The following is a 27,800-nucleotide window of genomic DNA, read 5'->3' on the forward strand; positions in this document are numbered from 1 at the left end:
ATGCTGGGCTTCCTTGCTGGGGATGTTGTGCATTTCTTGCCTGCTGGTCATGGTGGTAATACCTGAACCCCACAGCCTGGGGTGACTTGCTGAGTCTCAGGGTCAGTCTAAATTCTGTCCCATGGTGTTCTGTCTTTCATAGGACTCCTCCATCTTCTGACAAACTCTCGTGGAACCATTTCCACAAGTGCTGAGGCTCTTCCACTTGAGCAGAGGTGATCTCGGTGTCGAGCTGCGACACGTGAGGTACAGCATTCTCTTTGGAGAGTGCTGAAAGGAGTGGTTTGCAAGCGTGTTTTCTAGTCTGTGTGTGTGATGGGCTCTTAGAAATGCCACCTTTGGGAGCCCATGTTCACAGATGAACTGGCAGCAGCATGGCAAAAGCCACTGGTAAAGGAGTCCACAGGTTAAAATAGCAAGGGCAGGCACTTCCCTGGGCTTCTTTGGAAGTAACAAGTGAAGTACAAGCAAACGAGGCAGGAGCAGGGCTGACTTCGTCCTGTGCCCACCTCTGGTGAGCGTGAGCTGGGAAAGGGTTGCTGCCAGCATGGAGACTGTCCCGGAGACTGTCCTGTTTGGGGCTCTCATCCCCCAGTACCTGGCTGCCGGCTGGCAGCTTCTCCTTGAAATGCTCTCTAGGTGTCCTCAAAGGATGTCTGTGATTATTCTTATTCAATTAAACCAAGTCAAGATCAAAACTCTGCTTTAAAGCCCCAAGGGGGCAGATGCTTTGTGCTGACGCCGACCCGCTGCCCGTCCCCCAGGTCTCCTTGGGCACCCACAGCTTCCCGAGGCCAAGCAGGACAATCGTGGCGCTGCTCCCAGCCCTGCCGGGGTCCCGGGCGGTGCCGCAGCTGAAGGCAGAGCGGAGCGGAGCGGAGCGGAGCCAGCGAGCGGCGGCGGCTGCCCGGGGCCCTGGTTTCCGGGCCGGGCGGGGACTACATTTCCCATGGCCCCGTGAGAGGAAGGGCAGGGGCTGGCTGCCGAGCCGGGATTTGCCCTTTTGCGGGGCCGGTGGCGGGAGCAGCCGCAGCCGGGCCCTGCCGGGGCGGGCACCCGGCGGGCAGCGGGGCCGGAGGTACCGGGCGCGGGGGGATGCGGGCAGGGGCCGGGGGCTGCCGCGGGACGGAACACCGCTCGCACCGGCCCGGAGCGCTGCGGGTCGCGGGGTGAAAGCGGCAGCTGGTGCCAGGGCAACGGGATGCGGCGGAGCGGACGCGGAGCTCGGGAGCCCGGGGGTGGGAAGGCTGGGGGCCGGGGCTCGCCCGGGCGGTGGGAAGGCTGGGGGCCGGGGCTCGCCCGGGCGGTGGGAAGGCTGGGGGCTGGGGCTCGCCCGGGCGGTGGGAAGGCTGGGGGCTGGGGCTCGCCCGGGCGGTGGGAAGGCTGGGGGCTGGGGCTCGCCCGGGCGGTGGGAAGGCTGGGGGCTGGGGCTTGCCGCCGCCCTGCAGCATCCCGAGAGCTGGCTGCACCTCTGAGTTATCTCCCCGAGTCCCACAACAGCAGCAGTGGTCCTCCTTTGTGGTACCCCCCAGTGCTTCGGACACAAAGTGAGGTCTTCTTCCCTCCTCCTGCCCCCAGCCCCAGGCTCCCTGCGATGCTCAACAGGCTTTTGGGCTGAGCAGGAACTCACCCCTTAGGCTCTCCTTGGGTCAGGTCCAGGAGTGCTTAAAAACATAGAAGAGAATCACAGAAGTGTTTTGTTTGGAAGAGATCTTTAAGAGCATCGAGTCTAAGCTTCAGCCTAAGACCACCACAGCCACTGAACCACGCCCTGAAATGCTGTGTCTCCACCTTGCTCTCTTTCAGGTTACTTTGCAGAGTGACTTCTTGGTCAGGCGTTGGAACGGGCTGCCCAGGGCGGTGGTGGAGTCACCATCCCTGGAGGTGTGTAGGAAACGTGGAGACATGACCCTTTGGGCTGTGGTTTAATGGCCATGGTGCTGGTAAGTCAGCTGTTGGCCTTGATCTTAAATCACTTCCACATGAAATGATTCTGTGGTGTCAGGGTGAGGTTCCCCATCCAGGAGCATGAGGCTGTTTTGGGAGTGCAGGAGTTTTAAGACTTGGATTGAGCCTTGTTTAGAGGGATCCAAGCAGCATGGAGCCAGCCTGGCAGGCTGCAGAGGGGCCCTGAGCAGGAGAGGAAGGTTTAAGAGCAGATTGGGATAATCCTCCTCTCCCTGCAGGTGGGAGTTGGTGTGGATGTGATAAGGGTGTTGAGTCCCTCCTGCTACCTGGAGGTGGAGATCAGAAGAATCTGTAACTGGACTTGCTGGAGCAAGGGAAGGCTGAGACACTGTGATGGTGAGTGTGATTCAGTATGAAGGCAGGCCTGGGAAATCCAGATGTGATGCTCTGGCTCCTCTGGAGTCAAGGCACCAAGGGTGGAGACTTCTGCCCTGCTGGTGGCCCTGAGTGGCTATGCACAACTCTGAAGTTGCTGCAGATATCTCTGTGGTTCCCTGATGTTTCACATGCTGCTTCCCAAAAAGCAGGGGGAGAGGAGGTGGAGGAGGAGGAGGAGGGCTTCTCTGTGGCTTATGGGGTGCTCTGGAGAAACCTGCCTCTGGCTTTAGTGTGTCTTGAGAAAGTCCAGGTCAGATCTGGTTTGTTTTCTAATGTGGGAATTTGCCTCTCTCCCTAGGCTGCAAAACCCAGTAAAAAAACAAGAGGTAGGTACAGCTGCTTGCTCTCCCTTCACTGTCAGTGGGTTAGGCAGAGCACAGAGGAGGGGGGACACTGGGATCAGATGGCAGCCCTGGCTACTGAGGTGCTTCATCATCTTTGTCTGAAAGCTGCACTTGAGTACATTGTGTCATTCCTCAATCAGGAATATTCTTGTGCTTCTCACAGCAAGTGGATTTGCTTGCTGAGGTCTTCTGTTCCTTTCTTGTAGGCTTTCCCAACTCCAAGGGAGAATATGCTGGTTTATTTCAGTTCTCACCCTCACTTAATCCCTGCCTGCTTGTTTGGAGGCCTCTTGTAGCCTCTGACACTGAAGTAGTGCTTTTAGAGTTGCCCAGGGGCTCTGAGATTACTGTGAGGTGAGAGCTCACAGATCAAGTGCTGCTTGTGGTCAGTGACTAAGTGAAGAGAGAGCAGCTGGCTCACTTGATAAAGAGGCTCCCTTTCTGGCCATGTGAAGCTAAAGGTTTTGTCCACAAAATATGATATCAAGTCCCCCTGGTAATTGTCTCTAGACAGGCAAGGAAGGCAAGAACAAGCCATGCTGAAACTGAGGACTTCTCTACACCACCTTGGTGAGCTCACTTGCCTCAGCACCTTCAATTTGTCTCATTTCAGGCTCTACTGATGACATCCTTGAAGAGCTCCTGGGATATGATGGTAAAATGAACCATCTTGGCAGCTGAAAGGGCAGCATCCTTGTTCTCTTACTCATCTCCTGGGAGCAGGAGGTGCTCTGAGTGTCTGCAGTTGTGGGGTGAAGCAGGGAGCAGAACAGAGAGCAGGATCTCCCAGAGTCAGAGGCCACTGAATAGGCTGAGCATCAGCCTGGAGAGGAGAATCACAGAATGGTCTAGGTTGGAAGGGGCCTCCAAAGGTCATCTAGTCCAACCCCCTCTGCAGTAAGCAGGGACACCCTCAGCTGGATCAGGTTGCCTAAAGCAAAGAGAAGCGAAGTTCATGTCTGATTAAAAGCATTTGTGGCATTTGGGGGGACAGCAGTGCCCTCCTTGGAGTGCCTAGGCCAGGAATATGCCTGTGTCCATCATCCTGATCTCTCCATGTCTTGTTTCTAGATGACACCCCTGTTAAATCTGCTAGAGCTTCCCAGCCATCTGGAATCAACAGTGGGAGAGCCTGGGGTGCCAACGTGCAGGCCAGCAAGAAGTGAGTGCTTTTTAGAGCCTCTCCCATTTGGAGATCTTTCTGTGCACCCCAGGTCCTTCTGACCTGCCCCATCCTTGGCTTCTCCCCCTTGCTCCCTGTCCTGCTAGCAATTGCCTGGTAAGATGTCACCTGCAGTGACTTTGGAACTGGGAGCCCAGAGCCTGAGGCTTTCCAGGAAGAGTTGGGTGTCCCCAGGCCTGTACATCTGCAAATCTCCCTTGTGACAGCTGCTTACTAAAACACAGCAGTCCCAGCACTGCCATCTCTCAGCCCAGTGCAGCCTTAGCCTCACTTTCTGTTGCGTGATGTGGCTGCTGCATTGTGCCCCTCCACCTCCCACCACCTGGCCTGGCTGTCCTCAGGGCACCTTTGGTGAGCACCTTTGTGTGGTGCTGCTAACCCTTGGGCTTGTGTCACAGGTCCTTTCTAGAGGATGATTTCTTCAGCAAACTGCCTGCAAAGGACATCAAAGATGAAGAGGTGAGCCCAAAGTTTGGGAGAAAGTGTGGGCATCCCAAAGGCTAGAGCCAAGGTGAGCCAAGCTTGCCTCTGATGTCACCTCATCCAAGTCAGCAGTGGGCTACCAGGGATGAACCAAGTTTAGCTGAAAGGTCATCCCCCTCTGGCATTGCTGTGGGATGGGGAAGAGAGGACAAGGGAGTGGGGGTGGAGGTGATGGGAGAATGGCTTCCAGCTACCCTGAATGAGAGGGAGCAAAGCCTGGATGAGAGGGAGCAAAGCCAAGGGGAACATGTGCTGTTGCAGCCCAGCCTTCTGGGTGCACTGCAGATCAAGTGTTCCCCCCTCCACAAGCAGTGGCTTTGGGTGTTCTCAGTGCTTCTCCCAGAGGCAGCAGGGTCTCAGCAAAGGCATCAGGGTACAGCAGATGTCTGGGGAAGTGGGATACCAGGAGGAGTTTGGCTTGGCTTGTATTTCCTATCCCATACAATGAGGAGTTTGCAAAGTCTCCCTCTCAATCTGAACTCTTCCCTGCCTGGCATGCAGGCATCCAGTGCCTCCAACGTGGACTCAGAAGCTCTGCTGCAGACCTTGAAGGTAGGTACCTCAATACCTTCCACCTCTGCCCCACAGGTGCTGCAGCCCTGGCCTCCAGCACCAACCTCCAGGGAGAGGCAGCACTGGGAGAGGTTAGCAGCACTCACCCTGCACCCATTCTTATCCTCTTGCTTTCCAGGATATGGATGACATGGATGCTGATCTCTTGGGATTATCAAAACCCAGTTCTGGGGCAGGGAAGACAGCAGGGAAAGGGCCTGGGAAATGTGACCCCTCGGGAGGAGGAGTGAAAAGCACAGGGAAGCCACCGCCTGCCGAGAAGGGTAAAAAGGAGATTCTGCTCTTCTTTCCACAGCCTGGGGGGATTTTCATCTGGGATAGGGAACAAGAAGTGGATTTTCCCCCTAAAACCCTTCTCCTTGTCCCTTTCTGGGGAGTGTTATTCTGGCCCTGTGTTATCCCTGGCCCTGTCTCTTAGCATGCTGTGATGACATCACTAACAGTAGCAGCAGCCACAACAGCCACGCTGCTGTCTCCCTCCAGGCACCACTTGGCTCTTGCCTGGTTTAGGACAAAATGTTCCTAATGGGATCTGCCTGGTCTGTGTGGAAGGAGAGCTGGATTTAAGGGACACCAATCCCCAAACTGTCCTGCTCTTCCCTGGGCCCTTTTTTCCTTCCAAGGTGATGCCAGAGACCAGGCAAGGCTGTGCTCTTAGGGGGCTGCCAACAGAAAGGTGACCTTTAGCCAGGGTGGGACAGAGACATCTCTGCAGCACTTTTAGTCTGACAGCTGTGATGCCCAGCAGTGTGGGCAGCAGGTGGAGGGAGGGGATCCTGCCTCTCTGCTCTACTGAGATCCCACCTGCAGTGCTGGGACCAGCTCTGGAATCCTTAGCACAGCAGAGACATGGAGCTGTTGAAGCAAGGCCAGAGGAGGCCACAACAATGATGGGAGGGCTGGAAGCCCTCTGCTGTGAGGCCAGGCTGAGAGAGTTGGTGTTATTCAGCCTGGAGAAGAGAAGGCTCCAGGGAGACCTTCTGGTGGCCTTTCAGGACTTCAAGGGGCTGACCAGAAAGGTGGGGACAGACTTCTGAGCAGGGCCTGTTGTGACATGACAAGGGATGATGGTTTAAACTAAAAGAGGGAGATTCAGACTGCAGAGAAGAGAGAAGTGTTTGACCTGAGGTCAGTGAAATTCTGTCCCAGGTTGCCCAGAGAGGTGGTACCTACCCCATGCTTGAAACCATTGCAGGTCAGATGTTTGAGGCACTGAGCAGCCTGCTCTGGTTGCAGATGTCCCTGCTGACTGCATGGAGGGTGGATTAGATGACCCTGAAGGGTCACCAAACCACTCTGTGATTTCTCTTTCCAGGAGAGCCTGTACCTTTGGAGAAGAAGCCACTCTCATCCCCCTCTGCTTCCCAACAGCACAAGAAATCAAACTTTGAAGGTAGGATCTCACTTCACTTCATCACACAGATGCTGGGCTCAGCTGAGGGCTTTGTCCTTGCTCTTTGCCTGTAGCTTGCCTCTTAGCTCATTAATGAGGGGCAGAGTCCTTCCCCACTACGATGCTGCTGCAAATCTAATCCCTTAGAGGTGACCCAAAAAAACGGACTGCTCAGTGTTTGAGGCCTTCCCCACACAGGACTGGGAGATGATGCTTGAGGTATTTGCTTTTTCACCTCTGCTTTGGCTTTTAATGACTGTCTCAAACCCTTATATTGGAGAGGAGGCATTCTGCCCAGCTTCCAAACAGGGGAGGTTGGTTTCCTGGTGCAGCTGAGATCTGGTTGTCAGATGCTGTGCTTTAACCATGACCAGCATCTGTTAAAATCCCTGAGTGGCTGTGGGTGATACAGGTGTGTTTTCTTCCTTATTTCATTGCCTGAAGAGTGACCAAGTGTTAAAACACCCACAGTTATAGTTCTTTTTATTCTAGGAGAAAGCCAGCATAGAAGCACCAGAAGTGCAGCTATTGAGTGTTTGAAATTCAGGGAGACTCAAGGGTATCCCAGGTCCCTGCAGAATGGCTCTGGGCAGACAGGATCTCCTGTCCCCATGGTGGGAGGAGTGTTTGGCTTAGCACAGAAGTCATCTTCCTAAACAGTGTTGGGTTTGTTGTTGTTTGGTTTGTTTTCATTACCACTCTTTCCTGTCCCAGATTTAGATGATCCTTTGCCAGGGCTTTCATCTAATGAGGAGCAGGATGCTCCCAAGAAGCTGGCTCCAGCTGGCACTAAAAGCAGCTCTGACAAGAAACCAGACCAGAGCAAAGAGAAAGGTAAGCAGAGCTCCTCTCTGTGTGGAGTTCAACAGCAGCCTTGGTTGGTTTGTGTGGTGCTCAAACATTTCAGTCGAAAGCCACCTGGTGCCACCTCTTATTAACCAGTTATGGTCATGTAGGAGGCAGCTTGGTGGTGGGAGTAATTGTGACAGAGCTCACCAAGTGCTTAGTGTTTCCTGTGTGCCATAGGTGTCAGAACTGACATTTCCTTTCTGGGAAGGAAGGCTTAGATCTTACCTTTCATCCCATCCAGCCTCTTTTCACATGTCAGACAAGAACAAGTTTTCTGGGTCAGGATTTGGGTGGCTGAGAGCATCACTGGTCCACAGCAGACCACAGTCAGGGCGCCTCTGGGTGAGATCCAGCTGCACTGTGGCTGTGTTGCAGGCACTCATCCCTCACTGTTCCTGCAGCAGGGATGCTAAGGGGTCTGGCAGTCCTCTAAAACCTTCTCTCACTGTGGTAAACCCATTCAGGACACAAGCAGCAGTTGGTGGGTTAGGATAAAAACTAAGGTGCATAGGTGGAGCAGGGACTTCTGGCAGCAAAATGGGAAGGGAATTGCCTGATTGGAAATCTGCAAAGCTAAAAAGAGCTCCTGGTGTTAGCCAGAGCTAGAAACCTCAGTGCCAGCCAGCAGTGCCCCAACACCAGATGCATAGCCACAGGCCAGGCAGTAGTGTGCTGCTACTTTGTCACTTGCTGTGGGATTTGGTGACTGAAGAGAGTTATTTAAAAATGGCTTTTACTTGTTTCAAGGAGAGCTCAGAGCAGCTCTGCCTTCTCCTAGAGCAGGCAGAGCTGCTCTGAGCTCTCATTGGAACAACCAGAAGCCTTTTACCATGTGTGATCCCATCCACAGAGCCACCCCAGACACCCCAGCACACCGCAGCCCCAGCCCGCAGGAGGGCTGAGCTCACCTTTGAAGATGATGGTGATGACCTGATGGATGCACTGGGATTTGGCAGTGGCCCCAAAGACGAGAAGCAGGGAAAGAAGGCAGAAGAGTAAGGTCGACAAAGAGGCAGCAGCGGAGCAGGGGATGGCTTGTGTGTTGAGGTGGCCCCCACCATGCTGGGGGGGAGGGATGCTGGTCTCACAAAGGGGCAAGAGCAGCTTTGTTGTGCTGAGAAGAGCCAGAGCACCCTGTGGCAAGGCTGTGTGACATGGAACAGGCCCTGCCTCTTGGAGAAACCCACCTGCTACTGTGTCCCCAACAGAGAGGAGCTACGACCAGCCCGCTCCAAGCTGGAGGAGTTGCTGGGACGAGGCTCTGTGGCCAAAGTCCTGGAGCAGCCAAGTGTGGGAGAGCACAGGGAGTTCAAACTGGATAAGAAGTACCAAAAGCAGCCAGGTGAGCACAGCCAGGGGTGCTGGGCAGGTCTGTAGAGGTGGCAGTGTTGGCTTGGGAGAGCAAGATTGATTTCTAATGCCCTAGAAGGTGAAGGACCCTTTCTGCAGTGGCATGGGGGGAGAAGATGGCTAATACAGATGTGCTGTGCTCTGCCCTGGAGGCAGCATTTGCTCAGTAGCAGTAACTTGACTGGCATGTGGGATGGTGGCCAGCAAAGAAGTTTTCCCCAGCTGTGCCAAGGAGACACATTGCTTACAGGTTTGGAGGGGAAGATGTTTCCAGCTGTGTTTTCCCAGAGACAGCAATCCCAGTGGGAATTGCAGGGGAGGAGGGCTGGTGTCTTTGCAGATGTTTGCTCCTCTGGATGCTGACTCAAAGCTGCTTGTCTGGATAGAGAAGGAAGAGGATTTGGACAAGGAGGATTTTGTCTTTGGAGCCTACCAGCCCACGGTGGCCTCCGTGCCCAAGGCCACAGCAAGGAGACAGTCTGTGAGGTACTGTGCTGTGTGTGTCAGCCATGCTGCTCCTGCATGGGGACCTTGGTCCCCTCACAAGCAGAATCCCCTCACAGACAGGTATGTGACTGCCTCTCCTTGCATTAGGTTTTCAGCTGAGAACAGCAGTGAACCAAAACCAGAGCCCCACGCCAAAGCTCCTCCTCCTCCAGCCAGCCAGAGCCCTGTGCGGAGCAGGAGGTCTGGAAGTGACTGGCTGGGCTTGAAAGATGAGGATTTCCTGGACTCAGAGCCACCATCTCCAGGGAAGGCCAGCCCCGTGGTGTGCCACCCCAGCCCTGCTGCAGCTGGGCAGCCCAGCTCTGCCAGCCAGCTGTGGGCTGCAGAAGAGGCAGCAGCTAAGCCTGAGGCACCAGAGGAGGAGAACTGGCTGGCTGCTGCCTTGGCTCGCAAGAAAGCCCAAGTGCAGGCCAAGGCCCAGGAGAGAAATGCCAAGCCTGTGGAGGTCCCAGGTGGAGGGCTGGATCCCCTCTCTTCTGTCAGGTAAAGGTTGATGGCTGCAGTGCTCCCATCTGCTCCACACGTAGCTGCTCCAGCAGGACCTCCCAGAAACCTCAGCTCAGACTGAAGAAATTAGTTGTCAGCACTGTCTTGCATCAGGCTGGGATATTAACAGGAGATTTTTCCCTGCTGGGGTCTCTGGGGCTGTCCTTCCAGTTGTGGCCAAGATGGCACACACTGCCTCAGGTCCTACAGAGGTGTCCTGGATCAGCACACACCCCTGAGCTGTTCCTGTGCTTCTCCTTTCTGCCTTCATACCCCTTCTGTCCTCCTAGTTCCAGGCAAATCTCCTCCAGCTGAGTTTGCACAGACACAGGTTCAGGCTGTTTGAATGGGTCTCAGAAGTGCTAAGTGCAGACTCACACAGCCATGTATGTCCTGGGCAGGGCAGTGTTGCTGGAGCTGCTGTGCCCAAAGGAAGGAAGAACACCAGTAGTGGGGGCTTTTGAGGTATCTTTGCTCCTTCTGCAGCCAAAAGGCTGAGCCACAGCTGAGCAGGGCAAAGGCTTCCACCTGCAAGGCAGGAACTGGTGGCAAAGGAAAGGATCTTGTCTTTCATCACCTTCTCAGCTCTCTCACATAAGATGCTTTTTGCTTGCAGCCAGCCTGCCACCTCCACTGCAGCACCACAGCAGGCAGCTGCCCAGCAGGAGGACAAGACAGCCAGCACAGATGGCTCTGGGTAAGGCCTCCCTCCTGTGGCAGTCACCTTCCATGGGTGACATTTCCTGCAGAGAGCAGCTCCAGGGGTGAGACTAGGGGAGTGGGGGGGCAGCTGGCAGCCAGCAAGTGATCACTTCAGTCTGGGACCTCTGGACCTCTGTAACTGGGAAGAAAGGCTGTTCTGGGAGGGACTGTGAGGCTGTTTGATCACAGGAGGACAGCCAGGCTTAAAACTTCAAGAAATGCCAAGCTGGATAATGTCCCTGTGCCCTGCGTGAGCTGTGACACTGCTGTGCATCACTCCTGTCTCTGTGCCCATGCAGGCAGCTGCTTCCCTGGCTCAGCACCAGCAAACAAGCCCCAGCTCACCCACTGGAGGCTGTGAGAGGTGAACCTTCCAGAGACATCAGCATCTCAGGTGAGTTTTGTGTGGTGGTACAATTTGGGCAGCAATGTGCAGAGAGGGTCCCTCTGCCCTGCAAACCCCACCCCTGCCCCAGGCAGGAGCCAGAGTATTGCCCTTGGCCATGTGGATGCTGCCCAGGTTTTGACCAGCCTGGAGCAGGCTGTCAAGCTGCAGGATCCCCCCCATGCCCATTTTGAGGTGGGGACATCATGACGAGGCACACAGCTCCCTTGTGCTGCCTTCAGGGTTTCAAAGTTGCCTTCTCTGAGCAATGCATGGGCACAAGTTCATGCTCGCCCTTTTCTCCCCCCCCTTCCCTCCTTGTCCCACAAGTGCTGTGTGTGCCCTGGGCTGAGGCTGTGCACCAGGCCAGAGGCCACTGAAAGTGGCTTAGTAGACCCAGCCTCTTGCCTGTGTGATGGAGATGGAGGAGGAGCTGCACTTGGCCCCCAGACCTACTCTGCAGAGCAGAGCCAGCACTGTGCCTGGGGCAGGGTAGAAGTGTGGCTATGGGCAAGCCTGTCTGAGTCCATCCCCATCACCAGAGCAGAACCCTTCTCACTCTGCCCAGGGAACCAAGCCCCTCACCCTTTTAGGGTTCCCACTGCCATCTGTAAATCACAAACTTCTTCAATGTTCTGTCCCCACAGCCTGGTTCCCAGGAGAGCAGGAGACACAGGACCCTGCCCCAGTCACTCAGGTATGTCTGTTGGTCCCATGTCCCCTGGAGATGGCAAGTGGTGATCACAAGCTCTCTGCTGCTGACTTGCTGGCATCTAGTTCATCCTGCTCCTTCAGCAGGACGAAGGATGTGTCCTGCTTTGCATCTCTCTGGGAGCCCATCCTTGGAGAGCTCAGTATTTATGAGTCCAGGGCATCTTTGCTGCGGATGCTTTGCAGATCTTGGGTGTTCACAGCCCTGCATTGCCTGAGCAGCCTTTCCATGGCTCCCCAGGCACAGATACCCTATGTCAGTGGCAAGGTCCAGGTGATAAAGGACTATTTCCTCAGCTGGTTTTCCCCAGTGTGGTGGTGAAGATGCTCTGAGATTGTTCTGAGACAACCAAAGGGGAATCAGAGCTTCTGACAGAGAGGGCAGCTTTGGCTTAGCCTTTGTAAGCCTCCATTTCTCATCTAGCTGGGCCTTCTCATCCTGACCTCATGGCAGGACATTTGTTGTCAGCCAGAGGACTCATGATCTTACCCTGGAGTCTATCCCCAGAGAAAGAAGAGCACAGCCTGCTTGTGTCTGGGGTAGGGACTGCTGAGTGTCACCTGGGGAGAGAGGACAGCTCAGCAGTGGGGTTGGACTGGAGAAGGGTAGAAGAGAGACTGCAGGAGGCTGGGCATAGATTGCCTTTCCCAGCATAGGAGGAGATGTTCTCCCCAGGGTTTTACCCCCCTGAGAGCATTGCTGTCTCTCTGCAGGTTGCCACCCCGAGGACACATCTCCAGGCTGCCCCACGGCTGCAGGTGAGGCCTGTGCCTTCCACTGGGGGCTGGTGGCCACACCACGAAGCCACTGATCCTGAAAGGCCTCGATCCCCTGTCTGTCCCTGCAGGCAGAGTCTCCAGCTCTGGGCTCGCTGCATGAGAGGAGGCTGGGGGCTGCCACAGCCCAAGGCTCCGAGGATGCATCAGGCTGTCAGGCAGCGCTGCTCGGCTCCCAGGCCCGTGTGGTGGAGCTGGAGAGCCAGGTGAGCTCCACTGCCTGCTGCACTGGGGACCACAGGTAACCCAGGGGCAGGAGAAGGGGCCACGTCTGCTCCAAACAGCATCAGGGTGACAGTGGGGAGAAGAGAAGCCTCCTGCTCTGGAGGTGTCTGCAGCCACCAAGTGCTGCTGTGGGTGGCACAAGGACCTTCTCCTTCGGTGCCCGGCAGGTCCGGATGCTGGAGCTGGAGCGGACACAGCACAAGCTGCTGCTGGAGAGTCTCCAGAAGCGGCATCAGGAGGACCTGGAGCTCCTTGAGAATGCCCACAGGTATCAGGCTCTCTGGCTCTGTCAGGTCCTTACCTGCAGCCCTGTCTCCCGTGGGGTGGGAGTGCTAGGGTGCTTCCCAAATCCATCCCTGGGGTGGGCAGGCACAGAGCCATGTTGATGTGCACCTGGTGGGGACAGAGTAGCCCATGGGTGAGCCAGGGCTGGGGTGATGAAAAGGGGCGGGTCCCATTGCCAACATGATTCCAGCCAGGGCATGCTGCACTGGGCAGCATCAGGAGGGTCAAAGGCTCAGACTGGAGGGGTTCTGCACACAATGGCACCGACCTCCTCCGAAGTCCCCAAGTGCACTTTGAGTCTGGCATGAAAACAACACTTCTGCTTGCTGTGACCTGTCTGGGCAGGAGCCAGGTGAAGGTGGTGGAGGAGACCTACGGGCAGCGGGAGGAGAGGCTGCGGCGGGAGAAGGAGCAGCTGATGGCTCAGCTGCTGTCGCAGAGCCAGGAGGCGGAGCAGGCGCGGGCAGAGCTGCTGGCACAGCACCAGCAGCGCCTGGCTGCACTGGAGCAGCAGAGCACGCTGGAGCTGGAGAGGGTGCGAGAGCTGCAGAGGTGAGAGGCATGTGCTGGGAGGGCTGGCACCCCTGGTCTTGGCAAAGGGACCAGGGAGCAGTTTGGGAACACGATGAAAGGAGAAATCAGGCTCTGGTTATTGGCAGCTCAGTGGATTTTGGAATGGGGGTTTGCTGTGTAGGTGGCCACAGAATCACAGAATTGTCAGGGTTGGAAGGCACCTCAAGGATCATCCAGTTCCAACCTTCCTACTGTGGGCAGGGGCACCTCACACTAGATCAGGTTGCCCAGAGCTACATCCAGGCTTAAAAACATCCAGGCATGAGGCTTTCACCACCTCCCTGGGCAACCTGTGCCACTGTCTCAGCACACTTATGGTGAAGAACTTCTTCCCAACATCTAATCTAAATCTTCCCTTCTCTAGCTTGGGTCCATTCCCTCCAGTCCTGTCTCTACCCAACACTCTAAAAGGTCCCTCAGCAGCTTTCTGGGAGGGACCACTCAGATACTGGAAGGCCACAATGAGGTCTCCTCGCAGCCTTCTCTTCTCCAAACTGAACAGCCCCAACTCTCTCAGCCTGTCCTCATAGCAGAACATCTCCAGCCCTCTGATCATCCCCGTGGCCCTTCTTTAGACACATTCCAGCACCTCCAGACCTTTCCTGTAACAGGGGCTCCAGAACTGGACACAGTGCTCCAGCTGGGGTCTCACTCAAGCTGTCTGGAGATGTTATTTCAGAAGGAATGCTTTGCATTTTGAATGGTGCTGAAGCCAGTGTTTGATGTCCCCCCAAATCCCTTTTGTTCTGAGCAGTGAATCACTGCTGTCCACACAGTCTGGGCCAGTGAGAGCTCAGTTTCCAGCAGAGAAGCCCACAGGCTCCAGGTGGGGTCCATCCCACAGAGGGATGCCTGTCAGTGGGATGAACACAACACAGGCTCAGCTCCTGGGACTTGGTTCTCAGCCCCGTGGCCAAGCCACTTCCATGGTGCCCATCACGGGGAGCCCTGGTTTGCAGCAGCCCACAGCAGGCTCCTGGCCTGTGCCCTGCAGGGTGTCTGTCCAGGAGATGCGCAAAGACCACGAAGAGCAGCTCCAGCGGCTGCAGCGGCTGAAGGAGCAGGAGATCAGCGCAGTGACCAGTGCCACAGCACATGCCAGGTACCCACAGCCACCATCATGTTCCTACCTTGGTGTCTGGCTGTGGTGTTCCCTCACCTACGGGGAACCAGCCTCAGCCCATGGCAGCAGGCCCCATCCTGTCCCCTGCCTGCTGTCTCCAGGGATGCAGCAGCTGCATCTTCCCCCCTTGCTGCAGGTTCAGGGCAGGGCTGCCTGGTCTTTGGGCCACCACGTATGCCCCCCCTCTGTTGTGCTAAGGTGCAGTGTGTCATACAAAGGTGACCCTCCCCTTGCTGCCTGCTGCAGGTCCCTGAATGGTGTTGTGGAGCAGATTGAGAAGTTCTCCAGTGACCTGCACGACCTCTTCCACAAGATAGAGGCCATGCACCACAGCACCTCCCAGGAGCTGGCCACGGAGGCACGGCAGCGGGACAAGCAGCTCAAGGGTATGGCTGCAGCTCCTCTGTGGCAGAAAGGCTGTGGAGTACCCATCAGGGCTGGGGACACCCAGAAAACAGAGAGAAGTTACTCTGAGTCAGCTGGAGGCTGTCAAAGCCTTGCAAGCCTGGGTCACTGGACATCTTGGGCTCTCCCTTTTACTAAACAGTGTCCTGGGGATGTGTAGGAGGTGATGAGCACAAACAGGCTTCCCCACCTCATGCTGCTCTTCACGGGCCTGCTGCTGCTTCTCCCCAGTGCTCCAGGACAGGCTGTTGCAGCAGCAGAGGGACATGGAGGAGGAGCGGAGCAGACTCCAGGAGGTGATCGCTAAAATGGAGGCCCGGCTGAGCGAGCAGGCTCGGCTGCTGGAGCAGGTTAGCCCATGCTGTGTTCTCTGCCCAAGCCAGTCCTCCTGGCTGGGTATGGGGCATGTGTCTTGCCCACTGCAGGTTCCTGAGCCGGAGCATGTGAATGGCATCTGTGCCTCCTCCATGTCTGAATGCAGGAGCGATGGAAGGCAGCGGCAGAGCAATCCAAAGTGGAATCGCTGCAGCGCTCGCTGGAGGAGCAGCGCCGAGCCACGAGCCACCAGCTCTCCATGGAGAGAGCAGAGCTGGAGAGGGCGAAGGTGAGGGGGGGTGGACATCTCCAGGAGCTTTTCACACGTCCCATGCATCTGGCTGGGGCTGTGCTGTGGTGTGGTGGAGGAAGAAGCTGCATGCTGGGCTGCAGCGTCTTTGCCTCTTCAATGCCACGCCTGGTGGCACAGTGAGTTGCCAACCCTCTCTCTGGCACAGAAATGCAAGAGGCTGTAGTGTGTGTGTATGATGCATGTGGTTCTTGAGGAGCCTGGGGCTAGACCTCTCCATGCAGGGTTCACACCAGGCACCACGAGCTTGAAGCAGCCTCTGGCTTTTGCGTGGGGTTTAGTGGAAGAGATGAGTTCAAAAAGAAAGTGCCTACAGTGCATGGGACTTAGGAATTGCTCTTTCCTTCTCGGGGTGCTTCCCAGAGCTCTCTGCTGGAGGAGCAGAAGTCAGTGATGCAGAAGTGCTCAGAGGAGCGACGGAAGCTGGCAGCTGAGTGGGCTGAGTTTCACACCCAGCAGCAGCTGAGCAAGGAGCGGATGGAGCGGGACATGGACCGAGCCCTGCAGATGGACTCCCACAGAGAGGGCACCATCATAAGCCTGGCCAAGGTACCGCAGCAGAGCCCCTTCCCATGGCCTCCAGCACTGCCTGGCAGGCTCACTCAGGGGAGAGCACTGCCTTCGGGTGTTAAGACAGAGATGTCACTCAGGATGGTGAGAATCAGGCTGTTCTGGGAGCAGCCTCCAGCAGCCTGTCTTAGATGACTGAAGCATCAGTCACCTCTTTGGATAGCCAGACCAGGCACAGCTGCCTCTGTTTTCTGTCTGGCCAGAGGAAACCTCCATGATGGGTTAAGCAAGACCTCCTTGTGCCATGGGGATGTGTCCAGAGCTGGGTCTGCTCCCTTCTGGGGCTGTCCAGACAGTGCCACAGAGCTGTGTTGTTAAGGGCTACCAGAGTGATGAATAACCATCCAGGCTGCATGCTTGCACTGCTGATGAGCTGCTGTGCCTTGAGCATGTGTTAGGGTGTGCAACACTGAGGGGCTCTGTACCTGTGGGGAAAGAGAATGTGCCTGTGTCTGTACCACCCCAACTCTGCCAGCCCTGGTCCCCAAGGGTGGGTGGATGAGGGCACTGCTTGAGTACTTGGTGGTGTTTCTCTGCCCCTCAAACTGGCACACGAGGAGATCAGCAGAGGCAGATCTCTCCCACTGCTTGGGAAGACATGAGATAGCATCTAGGACAGGGCAGGTAACACAACCGTTTTCTCCGTGCCCTTCCTAGGAGCAGGCAGTGCTGAAGATCCGGGACCATGAGCTGAAAGCTAGGGAGGAGCAGCTGGCAAAGGACAGGGAGCTGCTGGACAAGGCCTGGCAGGAGCTGAGGCTAGAGAAGGAGAAGGCAAACGTGGCTGCGCTGCGCATCCGGCAGCGGGAGGAGGAGATCAAAAGCGTGACCAAGGTAAGCAGAGCACCTGCGGCCCGCAGCAGAGCTTTCACATCCCCACCAGGCTGTGGAACCTAATCCTGGACTGCTGGGGAAGAAGAGGATGTGGAAAGGAGCTCTGACCCAGGGCAGCACGGGTCCCTGTGCCCAGCCTCCCCACATGCTCTGCCTTGCAGCTCTCGTCCCAGAAGTATGAGGAAGGGGAGCGAGCCCTGCGGGAGGCGCGCAGGATAGAGTCCAAGGACCAGAGCAGGCTGCAGGCTGTGCAGCAGCAGTGGGAGCAGCTGAAGCAGCAGGAACAGCAACTGCAGCAGGCAAATACTCCCTCAGCTTCCCTTCTCAGCCTGGGGCTGCTGTGCCAAGAGCCCAAACCTGTGCCAACAAGCTTCTCTCTTTCCCTTTGTGCTGGGGATGGGGCAGGAGCGGCTGAGCATGGCTCAGCAGAGGAGACAGCTCGAACAGCTGCGTGAGGAGCTGTCACTGACCATGAACCAGGACATCAGCACCCCTATGAAAGGCCTCTCCAGCACTCTGTGTAAGGCTTCCTGCATGCTGCTGATGGGAAGGGGCATGCTGGGGAGCAGCTGCACTTGTATTCTTCTGGAGGCTTGGGATGTTTCTGAAGACTGTTTTGGTTCTCTGGTCTGCAAACCTGAGGTGTGAGTTGGCCTCCTCATACTCTGAAAGAGCTCAGCTGAGTTCTCTGAGCCAGGGTGGTGCCAGGAGGAGGGGGCAGAGGGAGCAGAAAGGGAGAGACAAGTGGTTAAAGCCCATTTACACTGAGAGCACTCAGCAGGAGGACCCTGCTGTGGAGGACATGCAGGCAACAAAAAAAGCAGATGCTCTGTTGTCTTCTTTTGTAGCTCCTCTCAATGCAGCAGCATCACACGGCCAGGTTTATGTTCCAGACTTTCCACGTGTTGTCAGGCACAGCCCTGGATGTATTGGGGAAACCCTGGCCACAGCCAGCCCCGACGAGCTCCAAGTCAAACTGCTGTTGCTGAAGCACAGGGCCCAGCAGGTGAGGTGAAGGGAGACTGGGGCTGAAAAGGTGTTGAACCAGCTGGGTGGGAGCAGAGTTGTGTGAAGCCTGATAGCCACAGGATAGGAGAACGGGGCCAGAAGGGGCTCTGAACCAGCTGGGTGGGAGCAGAGCTGGGTGAAGCCTGATTTGAGCCTGATAGGCACAGGGTGGGATGTCTCCACTTGGCTGGGTGGGCTTGCTCCTTCCCTAGCCGGAGGTTCCTCTGTACATCTCAGTGTGAGGTTGTAGGCTCTGGAGGGGAGCCTGTACACCAGAGGGGGTACCATGGATGGGTGCCTGCTCACTGCATGAAGGGAGGTTTGGGATACTTTCCTCACTCGTGAATGACACCCTGGACTGTGACCCCATTCCTGTGGCACTCTGATATCCATCCCATCCACCCCTCTCTTTCCAGGACCGTGCTTTCTTAGAGGATGAGCAGTTCTTCCTGGAGACCCTGAAGGAAGCATCCTACAACACTTCATCTCTGTCAGGCTGAGGAGATGGCATTCTCATGCACTACCTGAGGGAAAGATGCTGTGGCCTGCACTTGGGGGAGAGAAACAGACAATAAATAATCCCAGGTCTCAGATGAGGAGCTGTGCTTGTCTTTGAAAACAATCCAGAGTGTGGAATCAATCCCCACGGGTTGTGAAGCCACAGTCTGACTGGTTTCCATCCCTCAGTGCATGTGTGACTAGGACTTGGTGGGCAATGCCAGGTGGCAGTTGCCCTCGTGGACTCAGTTGGCCATGCTGCCATGGCAATGACAACCACGGTGCTACCGAGGATCATCGAGGTTTGTCTGAGCTGCTAGGCTGAGTAAAAGATCTTGGGGCTATGCTGAGGTTCAGCAGCACCCCGAGGATGGTCCACAGCTCACAGGCAAGTCCAGCATTTTGGTTTGGATCTTTGATCTGGGCTTTACCTCCCCTCCCTGCTGCCCTGGGTGACAGTACAGTCACTGCGGTCCCTGCAGCTGAGACAGAGGAGCACAGGTGGATTTGGTGAGGGAAGAGCTCAGCACGCTGGGGAGATGTGAATGTTTCTACTCGGACCTGGTGTAGGCAGCCCCAGGCCTGGGGCAGTGGGAGGTGTCTGTGCGTGGGGCAGGTGTGCCGAGACAGCCTGGGGACGAGCGGCTGGAGAGCAGCCAGGCAGAAACGGACCTGGGGGTACTGGCAGATAGTAGCTGAATATGAGTGTTCAGCTGAACACTGCTGAGTGTGCCCAGGGGGCCAGGAAAGCCAGTGGCATCCTGGCCTGGATCAGGAACAGTGTGGTCAGTAGGACAAGGGAGGTTATTCTGCCCCTGTACTCAGCACTGGTCAGGCCACACCTGAGTGCTGTGTCCAGTTCTGGGCTCCTCAATTCAAGAGAGATGCTGAGGTGCTGGAAGGTGTTCAAAAAAGGGCAATGAAGCTGGTGAAGGGCTTGGACACAGCCCTGTGAGGAGAGGCTGAGGGAGCTGGGGGTGTGCAGCCTGCAGAAGAGGAGGCTCAGGGCAGACCTCATTGCTGTCTACAGCTACCTGAAGGGAGGTTGTAGCCAGGTGGGGTTGGTCTCTTCTGCCAGACACCCAGCAACAGAACAAGGGGACACAGTCTCAAGTTGTGCTGGGGGAGGTCTAGGCTGGATGTTAGGAGGAAGTTCCTGGCAGAGAGAGTGATTGGCATTGGAATGGGCTGCCCAGGGAGGTGGTGGAGTCACCGTCCCTGGAAGTGTTCAAGAAAAGACTGCATTGGGTTGATTCTGAGACAGGCTCTACATTAGACAGCCCAGTGCTGGGGCAGCAGCGGGTTCCGGGACAGGCTGTGCGTTAGATAGCCCAGTGCTGGGGCAGCAGCGGGTTCCGAGACAGACTGTGCGTTAGCCCAGTGCTGGGGCAGCAGCGGGTTCCGAGACAGGCGGTGCGCTGGACAGGCGGTGCGTTGGACAGGCGGTGCGCTGGACAGGCGGTGCGTTAGACAGGCGGTGCGCTGGACAGGCGGTGCGTTAGACAGGCGGTGCGCTGGACAGGCGGTGCGCTGGACAGGCGGTGCGCTGGACAGGCGGTGCGTTAGACAGGCGTTGCGCTGGACAGGCGGTTCGTTGGACAGGCGGTGCGTTAGACAGCCGGTGCGCTGGACAGGCGGTGCGCTGGACAGGCGGTGCGCTGGACAGGCGGTGCGTTGGACAGGCGGTGCGCTGGACAGGCGGTGCGTTGGACAGGCGGTGCGTTGGACAGGCGGTGCGCTGGACAGGCGGTGCGCTGGACAGGCGGTGCGTTGGACAGGCGGTGCGCTGGACAGGCGGTGCGTTGGACAGGCGGTGCGGTGGACAGGCGGTGCGCTGGACAGGCGGTGCGTTAGACAGGCGGTGCGCTGGACAGGCGGTGCGTTGGACAGGCGGTGCGCTGGACAGGCGGTGCGTTAGACAGGCGGTGCGCTGGACAGGCGGTGCGCTGGACAGGCGGTGCGCTGGACAGGCGGTGCGTTAGACAGGCGGTGCGCTGGACAGGCGGTGCGTTAGACAGGCGGTGCGTTAGACAGGCGGTGCGCTGGACAGGCGGTGCGTTAGACAGGCGGTGCGTTAGACAGGCGGTGCGTTAGCCAGCCCAGTGCTGGCGCGGTGGTGTCAAAGCGCGCCCTCTGTCGCCACGGTAACGGGGACCTTCCATGCAGGCGGCGCGCACCATGGCGGCGCCCTTGCTGAGCGCGGTGCTGCGGGGGACGCGGGCCTTCGGCACCGCCGGTGAGACAGGCCCGGGAGGCTCCGGCTCCCTGCGAGTGGGCAGTGGGAGGGTGTTTCTAAAGCGTACTGGCGGGGCTGGCTCGGGGGGGCGGCGGTGCCGTCGGCCGCGTTCCCGCGCTGCGCTCGCCCCGGGCTCGGCCTCGTCTCTTGCTCTCTCCGCCTTAAACGGGAACTCCCCTTGTAGCGGCGCTCTGCAGGCGGGCAGCCCCGCTGGGGCCGATGCCCAACGAGGACATCGATGTCAGCAAGTTGGAGACGTTGGAAAAGTACCGCTGCTTCAGGCGGTATTTCAGGCTGGCGGAGAAGGAGAGCAGGCAGCCGCACTGGTGGAAATCCTACCGGCACTACACCTGCCCCCAGCCAGGTACGCCTGCAGGGAGCGGTGCCGCGCAGGGCTCTGCAGCTGCTGGGCAGGGACACTGTTGCTGGGGCTGCGGATTTGCCCCCAGACCTGCCCTGTAAGGAGCTGGTGAGGTGCTTTGGCGTGAGGTTGGACGTTTAAAGGAGTTTATACTGAGGATGGGGAGGGTCTGACCCGGGTTGCCCAGAAAGGTGGGAAATTGGTGGGGAACCATTCCAGGTCAGGTTGTTTGGGGCTCAGATCAATCTGCTGTAGCTGTAGATGACCCTGCAGACTGTGAAGAACTTCCTCCTAACTTCCTCCTAACATCCAGCCTAGACCTCCCCCAGCACAACTTGAGACTGTGTCCCCTTGTTCTGTTGCTGGGTGCCTGGCAGAAGAGACCAACCCCACCTGGCTACAGCCTCCCTTCAGGTACTTGTAGCCAGCAATGAGGTCTGCCCTGAGCCTCCTCTTCTCTAGGCTAAACAACCCCAGTTCTCTCAGCCTCTCCTCATAGGGTTTGTGCTCCATGCCCCTCACCAGCTTTGTTGCCCTTCTCTGGACACGTTCCAGCATCTCAGCATCTCTCCTGAACTGAGGGGCCCAGAACTGATCACAGCACTCAAGGTGTGGCCTGAGCAGTGCTGAGTACAGGGGCAGAATAACCTCCCTTGTCCTGCTGGCCACACTGTTCCTGATGCAGGCCAGGATGCCATTGGCTCTCTTGGCCACCTGGGCACACTGCTGGCTCATCTTCAGCCTACTATCTACCAGTACCCCCAGGTCCCTTTCCTCCTGGCTGCTCTGCGCCACTCTGTCCCCAGCCTGTAGCACTGCTTGGGGTTGCTGTGGCCAAAGTGCAGAACCCTGCACTTGGCCTTGTTAAATCTCATCCCATTGGCTTCTGCCCACCCATCCAGCCTGTCCAGGTCCCTCTGCACTGCAGGAGAATTAGTCTAGAAGGCTTTCAAAGGTCCCTTCCAACGAACATCAGCCTGTGATTCTAGGAAATGCCTCTCAGGGAAGTGGGTGGCAGAGTGTTTGAAGGAAGGAAGCTGGCCAGGACCTGCTGGAAGACATGAAATGGAGTAAATAGGGTATTCCTTGGGATAAGTTGTTCTAGTGGTGTTAGGGAAAGCAGAGCAGGACCCAGAGCTTTAGACTTGCAGCAAACAATACAGTTTGGCCACTCTGCTGAGCAGGTGCAGGGACCAGACTGCTGCTCACCAAGTGGCAAAACCATGGGCCTGGGAGTGGGAAGAATTGGGGCAAGAGGAGTGTGGAGACCCAGAGGGAAGGCAGAGGCAGTAGAATTGAGGCTCTGGTGCCTTGAAGTGTGCATCTCTTTCACACTCTGTAGCACTCGGCAGGGGATTTGTGTTTGGTGGTGTGGGTGTTCACATTTCTCATGTCCGTGGTTCTTTCCGCCCCTCTGCGAAGAGCCCCAGACCGACATCAGCCTGCCGCGCGCCAAGCAGCCGCGGTCCAAGGAGGTGAAGGAGAGAAAGAGGATCCTGAAGGAGAACCGCCAGAATGCTGAGATGGAAAGAGCGGCGCGGCTCCGGACTGGTGTGTGCCCCACCGCCTGCCTGCTGCCCCTCCTGCCCCCGGCTGCCCCCTGCAGTGTGTGTGTGTCTCCTTGCAGCGCTGGTCCCCCTGGATGAGGTCAGAGCGGAGTGGGAGCGGACCAGCGGCCCCTTCCACAAGCAGCGCCTGGCGGAGCACTGCGGCCTCTTCCGTGACCTCTTCAAAGGAGCCATCTTCACCCCCAGGGTTGCCTTGAGGGTGGAGTACAGCCAAGAGGATGAGTACCTCGTGCCAGTCTACTATGGGAACATGGTGACTCCATCAGAGGTACGTGAGGGGAGCTGGGAACTGCCTTGATCCCATGGGAGGCCTCTGCTGTTTCTGCCAGATGCTTCTAAATGAGTGTTGTTCATTTTGGGGGGGATTGTTTTTTACAAGGGTGTTTTCTCTGTGATGAGCCAGATGGGGGTGGCCTCGTCTCCCAGGCAAGCGGCAACAGAAGAAGGGGACACAGTCTCAAGTTGTGCTGGGGAAAGTATAGGCTGGATGTTAGGAGGAAGTTCTTCACAGAGAGAGTGATTGGCATTGGAATGGGCTGCCCAGGGAGGTGGTGGAGGCACTGTCCCTGGAGGTGTTCAAGAGAAGGCTGGCTGGGGCACTTAGTGCCATGGTCTAGTTGACTGGATAGGACTGGGGGATAGGTTGGACTGGATGAGCTTGGAGGTCTCTTCCAACCTGGTTGATTCTATGCTTCTATGACATAGCAAGGGCAGAGCTTAGCAGCAGGATCGTTGTCTGTTGGCAGGCTGGTGTTTATTAATGCCTTGGGGGGTGTCCAGGTGGAGCTGGGTTACTTAAGTGACATAGCTGTGCCCAGTCTGTGTTGCATCTTGGCTGTGCCCAAGACAAATTCACGCTCATGGCCTTGGAAGTCAAGGTCTCGGCTTAATGGAACTTGTTGTTTCAGTGATGTGCATTGCCCTTTTAGGCTGCCAGGGCCCCTGCAGTGTCGTATGAGGCAGATAAAGACTCTCTCTGGACTTTGTTGCTCACAAATCTGGGTGAGTTGCAAACCCTTGTGGAAAAACACCTTTAAACTGAGCTGTTTCACTCTGCTCTGCTCTTTCTTTTAGATGTACAGCCAGCAACAATGTGGCATCTACTACATAGAGGCATATTACCTATGCAGGAAAGATTGTAGCCTCCCTAGATATCTAGCAATTGTGATATGGAACAGTGGCACAAGGGGACCTGTGTCACAGTTCCCTGACTGCCACCTTTGGTTTACTCCAAAATTGCTCTCCTTTGGCAGTCTACCTGAGAGTAGGTTAGCTGACTCTCTTCAGTCTGAAAAACCAAGGCACAGTGAAGTGAAGCAGCTGACCAAGAAGTTCTTTTAATCTTGGAATTACATCTGTAGAGCTCTTTGTTCCTCATTTTAAACTCACTCCTTTGAGTTACTTTGCTACTTAAGAAGGAGAGTGCTGGGAGGTGTTGAGCTGCCTCCTCCATTCAAAGCAGGTCTGGATACTTTCACCTTGGGTTTGATGCCAAGACCAGGCTGTCCCTAAGTCACCTTTTTTGTTGTGTATCTTTGCAGATGGACATTTAAGAGACACAGACTCAGAGTACCTCCACTGGCTGGTGTGAGTACATCAGAGCTGCATGCTGCTTAGCTCAGAGAAAGCCCAGGTGGAGCAGGTAAAAACTGCTCCAGCAGAGATTGGGACTAAGTATATACAAAGGCTATTCTGTGGCCTTCTGTGGTGCTCCTGCCGTTACTCCTGCTAAAGAGGCAGGGTTGCAGCTGTTTGGCACTCACGTCACTGGCTGTGGGCTTTTTCTCCAGCAAAAGTAACCTTCTCGCTTGTCAAACAGGCTGTAAATCCTGGCAAAACAGCACAGAGTGATTTGCAGCCCTGGGGGGACTGCTGGGAAGCGGAGGGATTTGTAGTGAGCTAAACTTCTTTGTGTTCAGAACAAACATCCCAGGCAATGACATCAAGCTGGGGAAGGAGATCTGCCATTACTTTCCCCCCTTCCCTGCCATGGGAACTGGCTACCATCGCTTTGTCTTCCTCCTCTTCAAGCAAGACCATGCCATAGATTTCAGTGAAGATGCTCGACCCATGCCCTGGTAATTCAGCCTTTCCATTTTGTGCCACTTGGCTTGGCTGTTACTGCTCGTTATGACCACATGCTTGTTACTGCAGCAGGAGAGAGGTTCTTTTAGTCTGCAGGGTTGCTTGGGGCTGCTCTGAATTTGTGTGTTGCCTCAAGCCACAATCCCAGCCCTACAGAGTCCTGTTGGTTTAACACAGTTTGGTAAGGAAATTCTTTGCCCTGCCTGGAGCACAGGTGGAGAAGCTGGGAGCATTTCTTTTCATGGTTTCCTTTCCCACATGGCTTTTATAGACTCTGGGATGATGTGGGGAAGTAGTTGCCTACTAGGGTGCTACAGTAGAAAAGGCTCACTTCTCTTGTGCTCATGTCTTGTTTCCAGCCACAGCCTGAAGATGAGAACCTTCAGCACATTTGACTTCTACAGAAAGCATGAGGATGCAATGACCCCAGCAGGGTTGGCCTTCTTCCAGTGCCAGTGGGACAGCTCTGTTACCTGGGTCTTCCATCAGCTGCTCAGTAAGAAATGCAGTGTGTAGGAATGCTGGAAGGGCCTGTTTGTGGGCTGGGACGTGCCCCTCTGGGTAATGCAGAGGCTCAGGGAGCAAGCTGTAGGCTCTTGATTTGTAGCAAGGGTCCCAAAACTGAATCCAGTATTTGAGGTGTGGCCTCACCAGTGCCAGTAGCGGGGGGTGATCCCTGCCCTGGTCCTGCTGGCCACACCATTGCTGGCACAAGCCAGGATGTTGTTGGCCTTCTTGGCCAGTTGGGCACACACTGGCTCATGTTCAGCCAGGAGCATGAGCCCCATGACCCCCAGCTCCTTTCCTGCTGGGCAGCTTCCAGCCACTCTTCTTGTGTTGTCTGGAACCCGTTACAGCTCAGGCTGGGTACTTGTTGAGCCATTCTCCAAACTAGCAGCAGCCTGAGGAGGTGCTGCAAAGGGCCATTTTGTGTGAGCACTTTAACACCAAGAGAGCCTTCACCAGGGTGTGCTTGGCCAGCCTTGGACCTATGTGCAGGGGGGGCCCTTGCTGGTGAGGGGGAGATGTAAGCTGTGCTGGTAACCTTCTGCACCATCCCCTTGCAGACATGAGGGAGCCTGTGTTCGAGTTCGTGCGGCCGCCTGTTTACCACCCTCCACAGGTGAAGTTCCCACGCCACCAGCCCCTGAGGTACCTGGACAGATACCGAGACACCCAGGAGCCCACCTATGGCATTTACTAGGGGTCTGGCCTCCTCTAGAGGTGCTCTGGAGTACACTGGGATACTGCCTTCCCTGCCTTCACGTTCTGTGGCTGGGAGCTACCTGTGCCTCTGGAGAGAAACAGAAACTCTCAGCCCCTCGGCTCCCAGTTCCCTGTGTTAGCAGTACTGGGAAGTTGTGTAGCTGAGGGCAACAGGTTTGCAGTGCTGGCAGCTGGGTGGTCAAAAGGCTACTTAAGAGGACATTCACAAATTAAAGTAAAACCATATCTGGGCTAAAATCTTGCAGAGCTGATGGGTTGGGGCAGCAGGGTAGTGTCCCCCGAGCTGCTCTGCCTTGCTGCTTTGCAAGGATCTCGGTTCTCCGTTTGCCTGTTTCTGGAAGAAGCAGAGCCAGGCCAGCCTAGATTTCCTCCTCCCAGTGCTGTGGTTCAGGACTCTGTTTGCTTTGGTTTGTGCAGTCCTTTTGAAAAGATGACTTGGATTAAACACTGAGGAATGCTGACAGGAGCTGTCTTTATTGGCATCTGACCATTTGGAGCAGAGATGGGGAGCTCAGCAGGATGCAGGGAAGGAACTGGCTTGGCTGTGGTTGGTTTTCCCTCTTGTGTGTTGTAGGCTGGCAAGACTGTGACTGTGCAGGTGGTAAACCTGCACGTGGTCAGTGTGTATGGAGCTGGCTTCTCCCAACAGCTGTCCAAGCACATGGACCTCAATCTTTGCCCCTTTCCTCCCCAGGCAGAGTGTGCCTGGTATGGATGGGGGCAGAGGTGTGATGGTAGCCTGGCACTGCCACTCCCAGTCCTGTACCCCAGCTGTGGGAGGCTGTGCTGTCTCATGTGCTCTGCAAAGCTCTTAGTGCATTCCCCATTCACCTGTGTAAACCCCCAATGCCAGTATGCTTTCGCTGGTTATTAATGTATTGGTCTGACTTAGCTTCTCAGAGTCCCCAAAAAGCCTAACAGAACACTATAATAATAAGAGACCTTCCCCTCTCCCCACTTTGGAGAGAAAGGAATTAGAGGTAGAGAGTGAAAAGAGGTAAAACACCCAAAGAATAGTCTTGCTTCAATATGAAGTTAAAAACAATAAGTAAAAGGTACCTAAGGGAAGGGAAGTTACAAAAAAAGGTACAGGGAAGGGAAAACAATATACCAAATACATATGCAACCAGATTGATGACAATGAATGCAGGGTGGTGGTCCCACCATGTGGTAGAGTGGCCAAAACAGGAGCAGCAGGAACAAAGGTGGTGCTATCAGGCAGGCAGGGAGGGCAAAGAGAAAGAGAAACACGAAGTTCCTCTGTTTTTAGAGGGGGTCTAGACAGGAAGTGGGAGTGGGCTAACCACCTGGGGTCAGGCTCAGACCACCCCCAGGAGAGTCAGGAGGACCTGGGGTCAGGTTCAGAGCACCCCCAGGAGGATTAACCCTTTACATTTGGTGCAGCTGCCTGCTTCTAGATCTGTCTCCATAGATGAGGCCACCACCTCCTTGGGCAACCTGTTGCAGTTCCACCACCCCCCATAGTGAGCTTTTGCCTCATAACCAATCGAAATCTACCCTGCTCAAGTTTAAGACCATTGCCCCTTGTCTTAGTGCTACAAGCCCTTGGAAACAGCCCCTCTACAGCACTCTTGTGGGACCCCTTCAGGTACTGGAATGGTGCTGTAAGGTCCCCCTGGAACCTTCTCCAAGCTGAACAACCCAAACTCTCTTGGCCTGTCCTCACAGCAGAAGGGTTCTGATCTTATCTGTGGCCCTCCTCTGGACCCATGTCCTTGTGCTAAGGGCCCCAGAGCTGGAAACACTACTTGAGGTGAGGTCTCACCCAACTGGTCAGGATTTGCAGATTCAGCCCAAATAATTGTTCTGAGGGCTACAGCTATTATGGGACTTGTGACAGATCTCAGGTCACCTCCTGAGGGTAGGGATGAGCTGGAAGGTGGCTCTCAGCCAGCCCGTGCTGCAGAAACTGCTCTGATTCCTCCAGCAGCTCACTGGTGAGTGTCCCTTCTGCTGCACTGACCTCCTCACCACCACCTACAGGGGTGAAAGCAAAGTCACATGTGTGGGAAGGCTGAAGAACTGAGGCCATCTGGCCAGTGTTCATCTGTCTGGGACTGTGCCCAA

At 56.0% G+C, this 27,800-nt stretch overlaps 2 protein-coding genes across 2 annotated transcripts; both read left to right on the top strand.

The window, feature by feature from the left end:
- Positions 1-725: 725 nt before the first annotated feature.
- On the top strand, positions 726-18,330 carry FBF1 (Fas binding factor 1). The gene is made up of 31 exons (XM_064151736.1): positions 726-1,238; positions 1,807-1,884; positions 2,645-2,672; positions 3,304-3,345; positions 3,744-3,852; positions 4,272-4,332; positions 4,858-4,908; positions 5,048-5,192; positions 6,245-6,322; positions 7,037-7,156; positions 8,022-8,166; positions 8,380-8,513; positions 8,908-9,007; positions 9,116-9,511; positions 10,131-10,211; positions 10,516-10,610; positions 11,249-11,298; positions 12,027-12,071; positions 12,161-12,295; positions 12,482-12,582; positions 12,945-13,151; positions 14,167-14,274; positions 14,542-14,681; positions 14,932-15,050; positions 15,182-15,304; positions 15,689-15,874; positions 16,553-16,729; positions 16,891-17,028; positions 17,135-17,249; positions 17,578-17,735; positions 18,154-18,330. Exons 1-31 carry the CDS (start codon positions 726-728, stop codon positions 18,235-18,237), a joined length of 4,062 nt encoding a protein of 1,353 aa, XP_064007806.1. The 3' UTR covers positions 18,238-18,330.
- Positions 18,331-20,364: 2,034 nt separating this feature from the next.
- MRPL38 (mitochondrial ribosomal protein L38) lies at positions 20,365-26,173 on the top strand. The gene is made up of 9 exons (XM_064150998.1): positions 20,365-20,471; positions 20,656-20,835; positions 22,255-22,383; positions 22,460-22,668; positions 23,330-23,402; positions 23,942-23,987; positions 24,320-24,478; positions 24,845-24,981; positions 25,553-26,173. Exons 1-9 carry the CDS (start codon positions 20,396-20,398, stop codon positions 25,687-25,689), a joined length of 1,146 nt encoding a protein of 381 aa, XP_064007068.1. The 5' UTR covers positions 20,365-20,395; the 3' UTR covers positions 25,690-26,173.
- Positions 26,174-27,800: the final 1,627 nt, after the last annotated feature.

The sequence above is a fragment of the Pogoniulus pusillus genome, chromosome 11 (genome assembly GCF_015220805.1).
Source record: "Pogoniulus pusillus isolate bPogPus1 chromosome 11, bPogPus1.pri, whole genome shotgun sequence".
Taxonomy (NCBI): Eukaryota; Metazoa; Chordata; class Aves; order Piciformes; family Lybiidae; genus Pogoniulus; species Pogoniulus pusillus.

Excerpts from the sequence above, each read along its gene's own strand:
- FBF1 (XM_064151736.1), top strand. The coding sequence starts at position 726 with ATGCTTTGTGCTGACGCCGACCCGCTGCCCGTCCCCCAGGTCTCCTTG. Across the intron at positions 6,323-7,036 it reads CAAGAAATCAAACTTTGAAG|ATTTAGATGATCCTTTGCCA; the intron begins GTAGGATCTCAC and ends TTCCTGTCCCAG. Across the intron at positions 9,008-9,115 it reads GCAAGGAGACAGTCTGTGAG|GTTTTCAGCTGAGAACAGCA; the intron begins GTACTGTGCTGT and ends TCCTTGCATTAG.
- MRPL38 (XM_064150998.1), top strand. The coding sequence starts at position 20,396 with ATGCAGGCGGCGCGCACCATGGCGGCGCCCTTGCTGAGCGCGGTGCTG. Across the intron at positions 20,836-22,254 it reads CTACACCTGCCCCCAGCCAG|AGCCCCAGACCGACATCAGC; the intron begins GTACGCCTGCAG and ends CCCTCTGCGAAG. Across the intron at positions 23,988-24,319 it reads GAGTACCTCCACTGGCTGGT|AACAAACATCCCAGGCAATG; the intron begins GTGAGTACATCA and ends CTTTGTGTTCAG.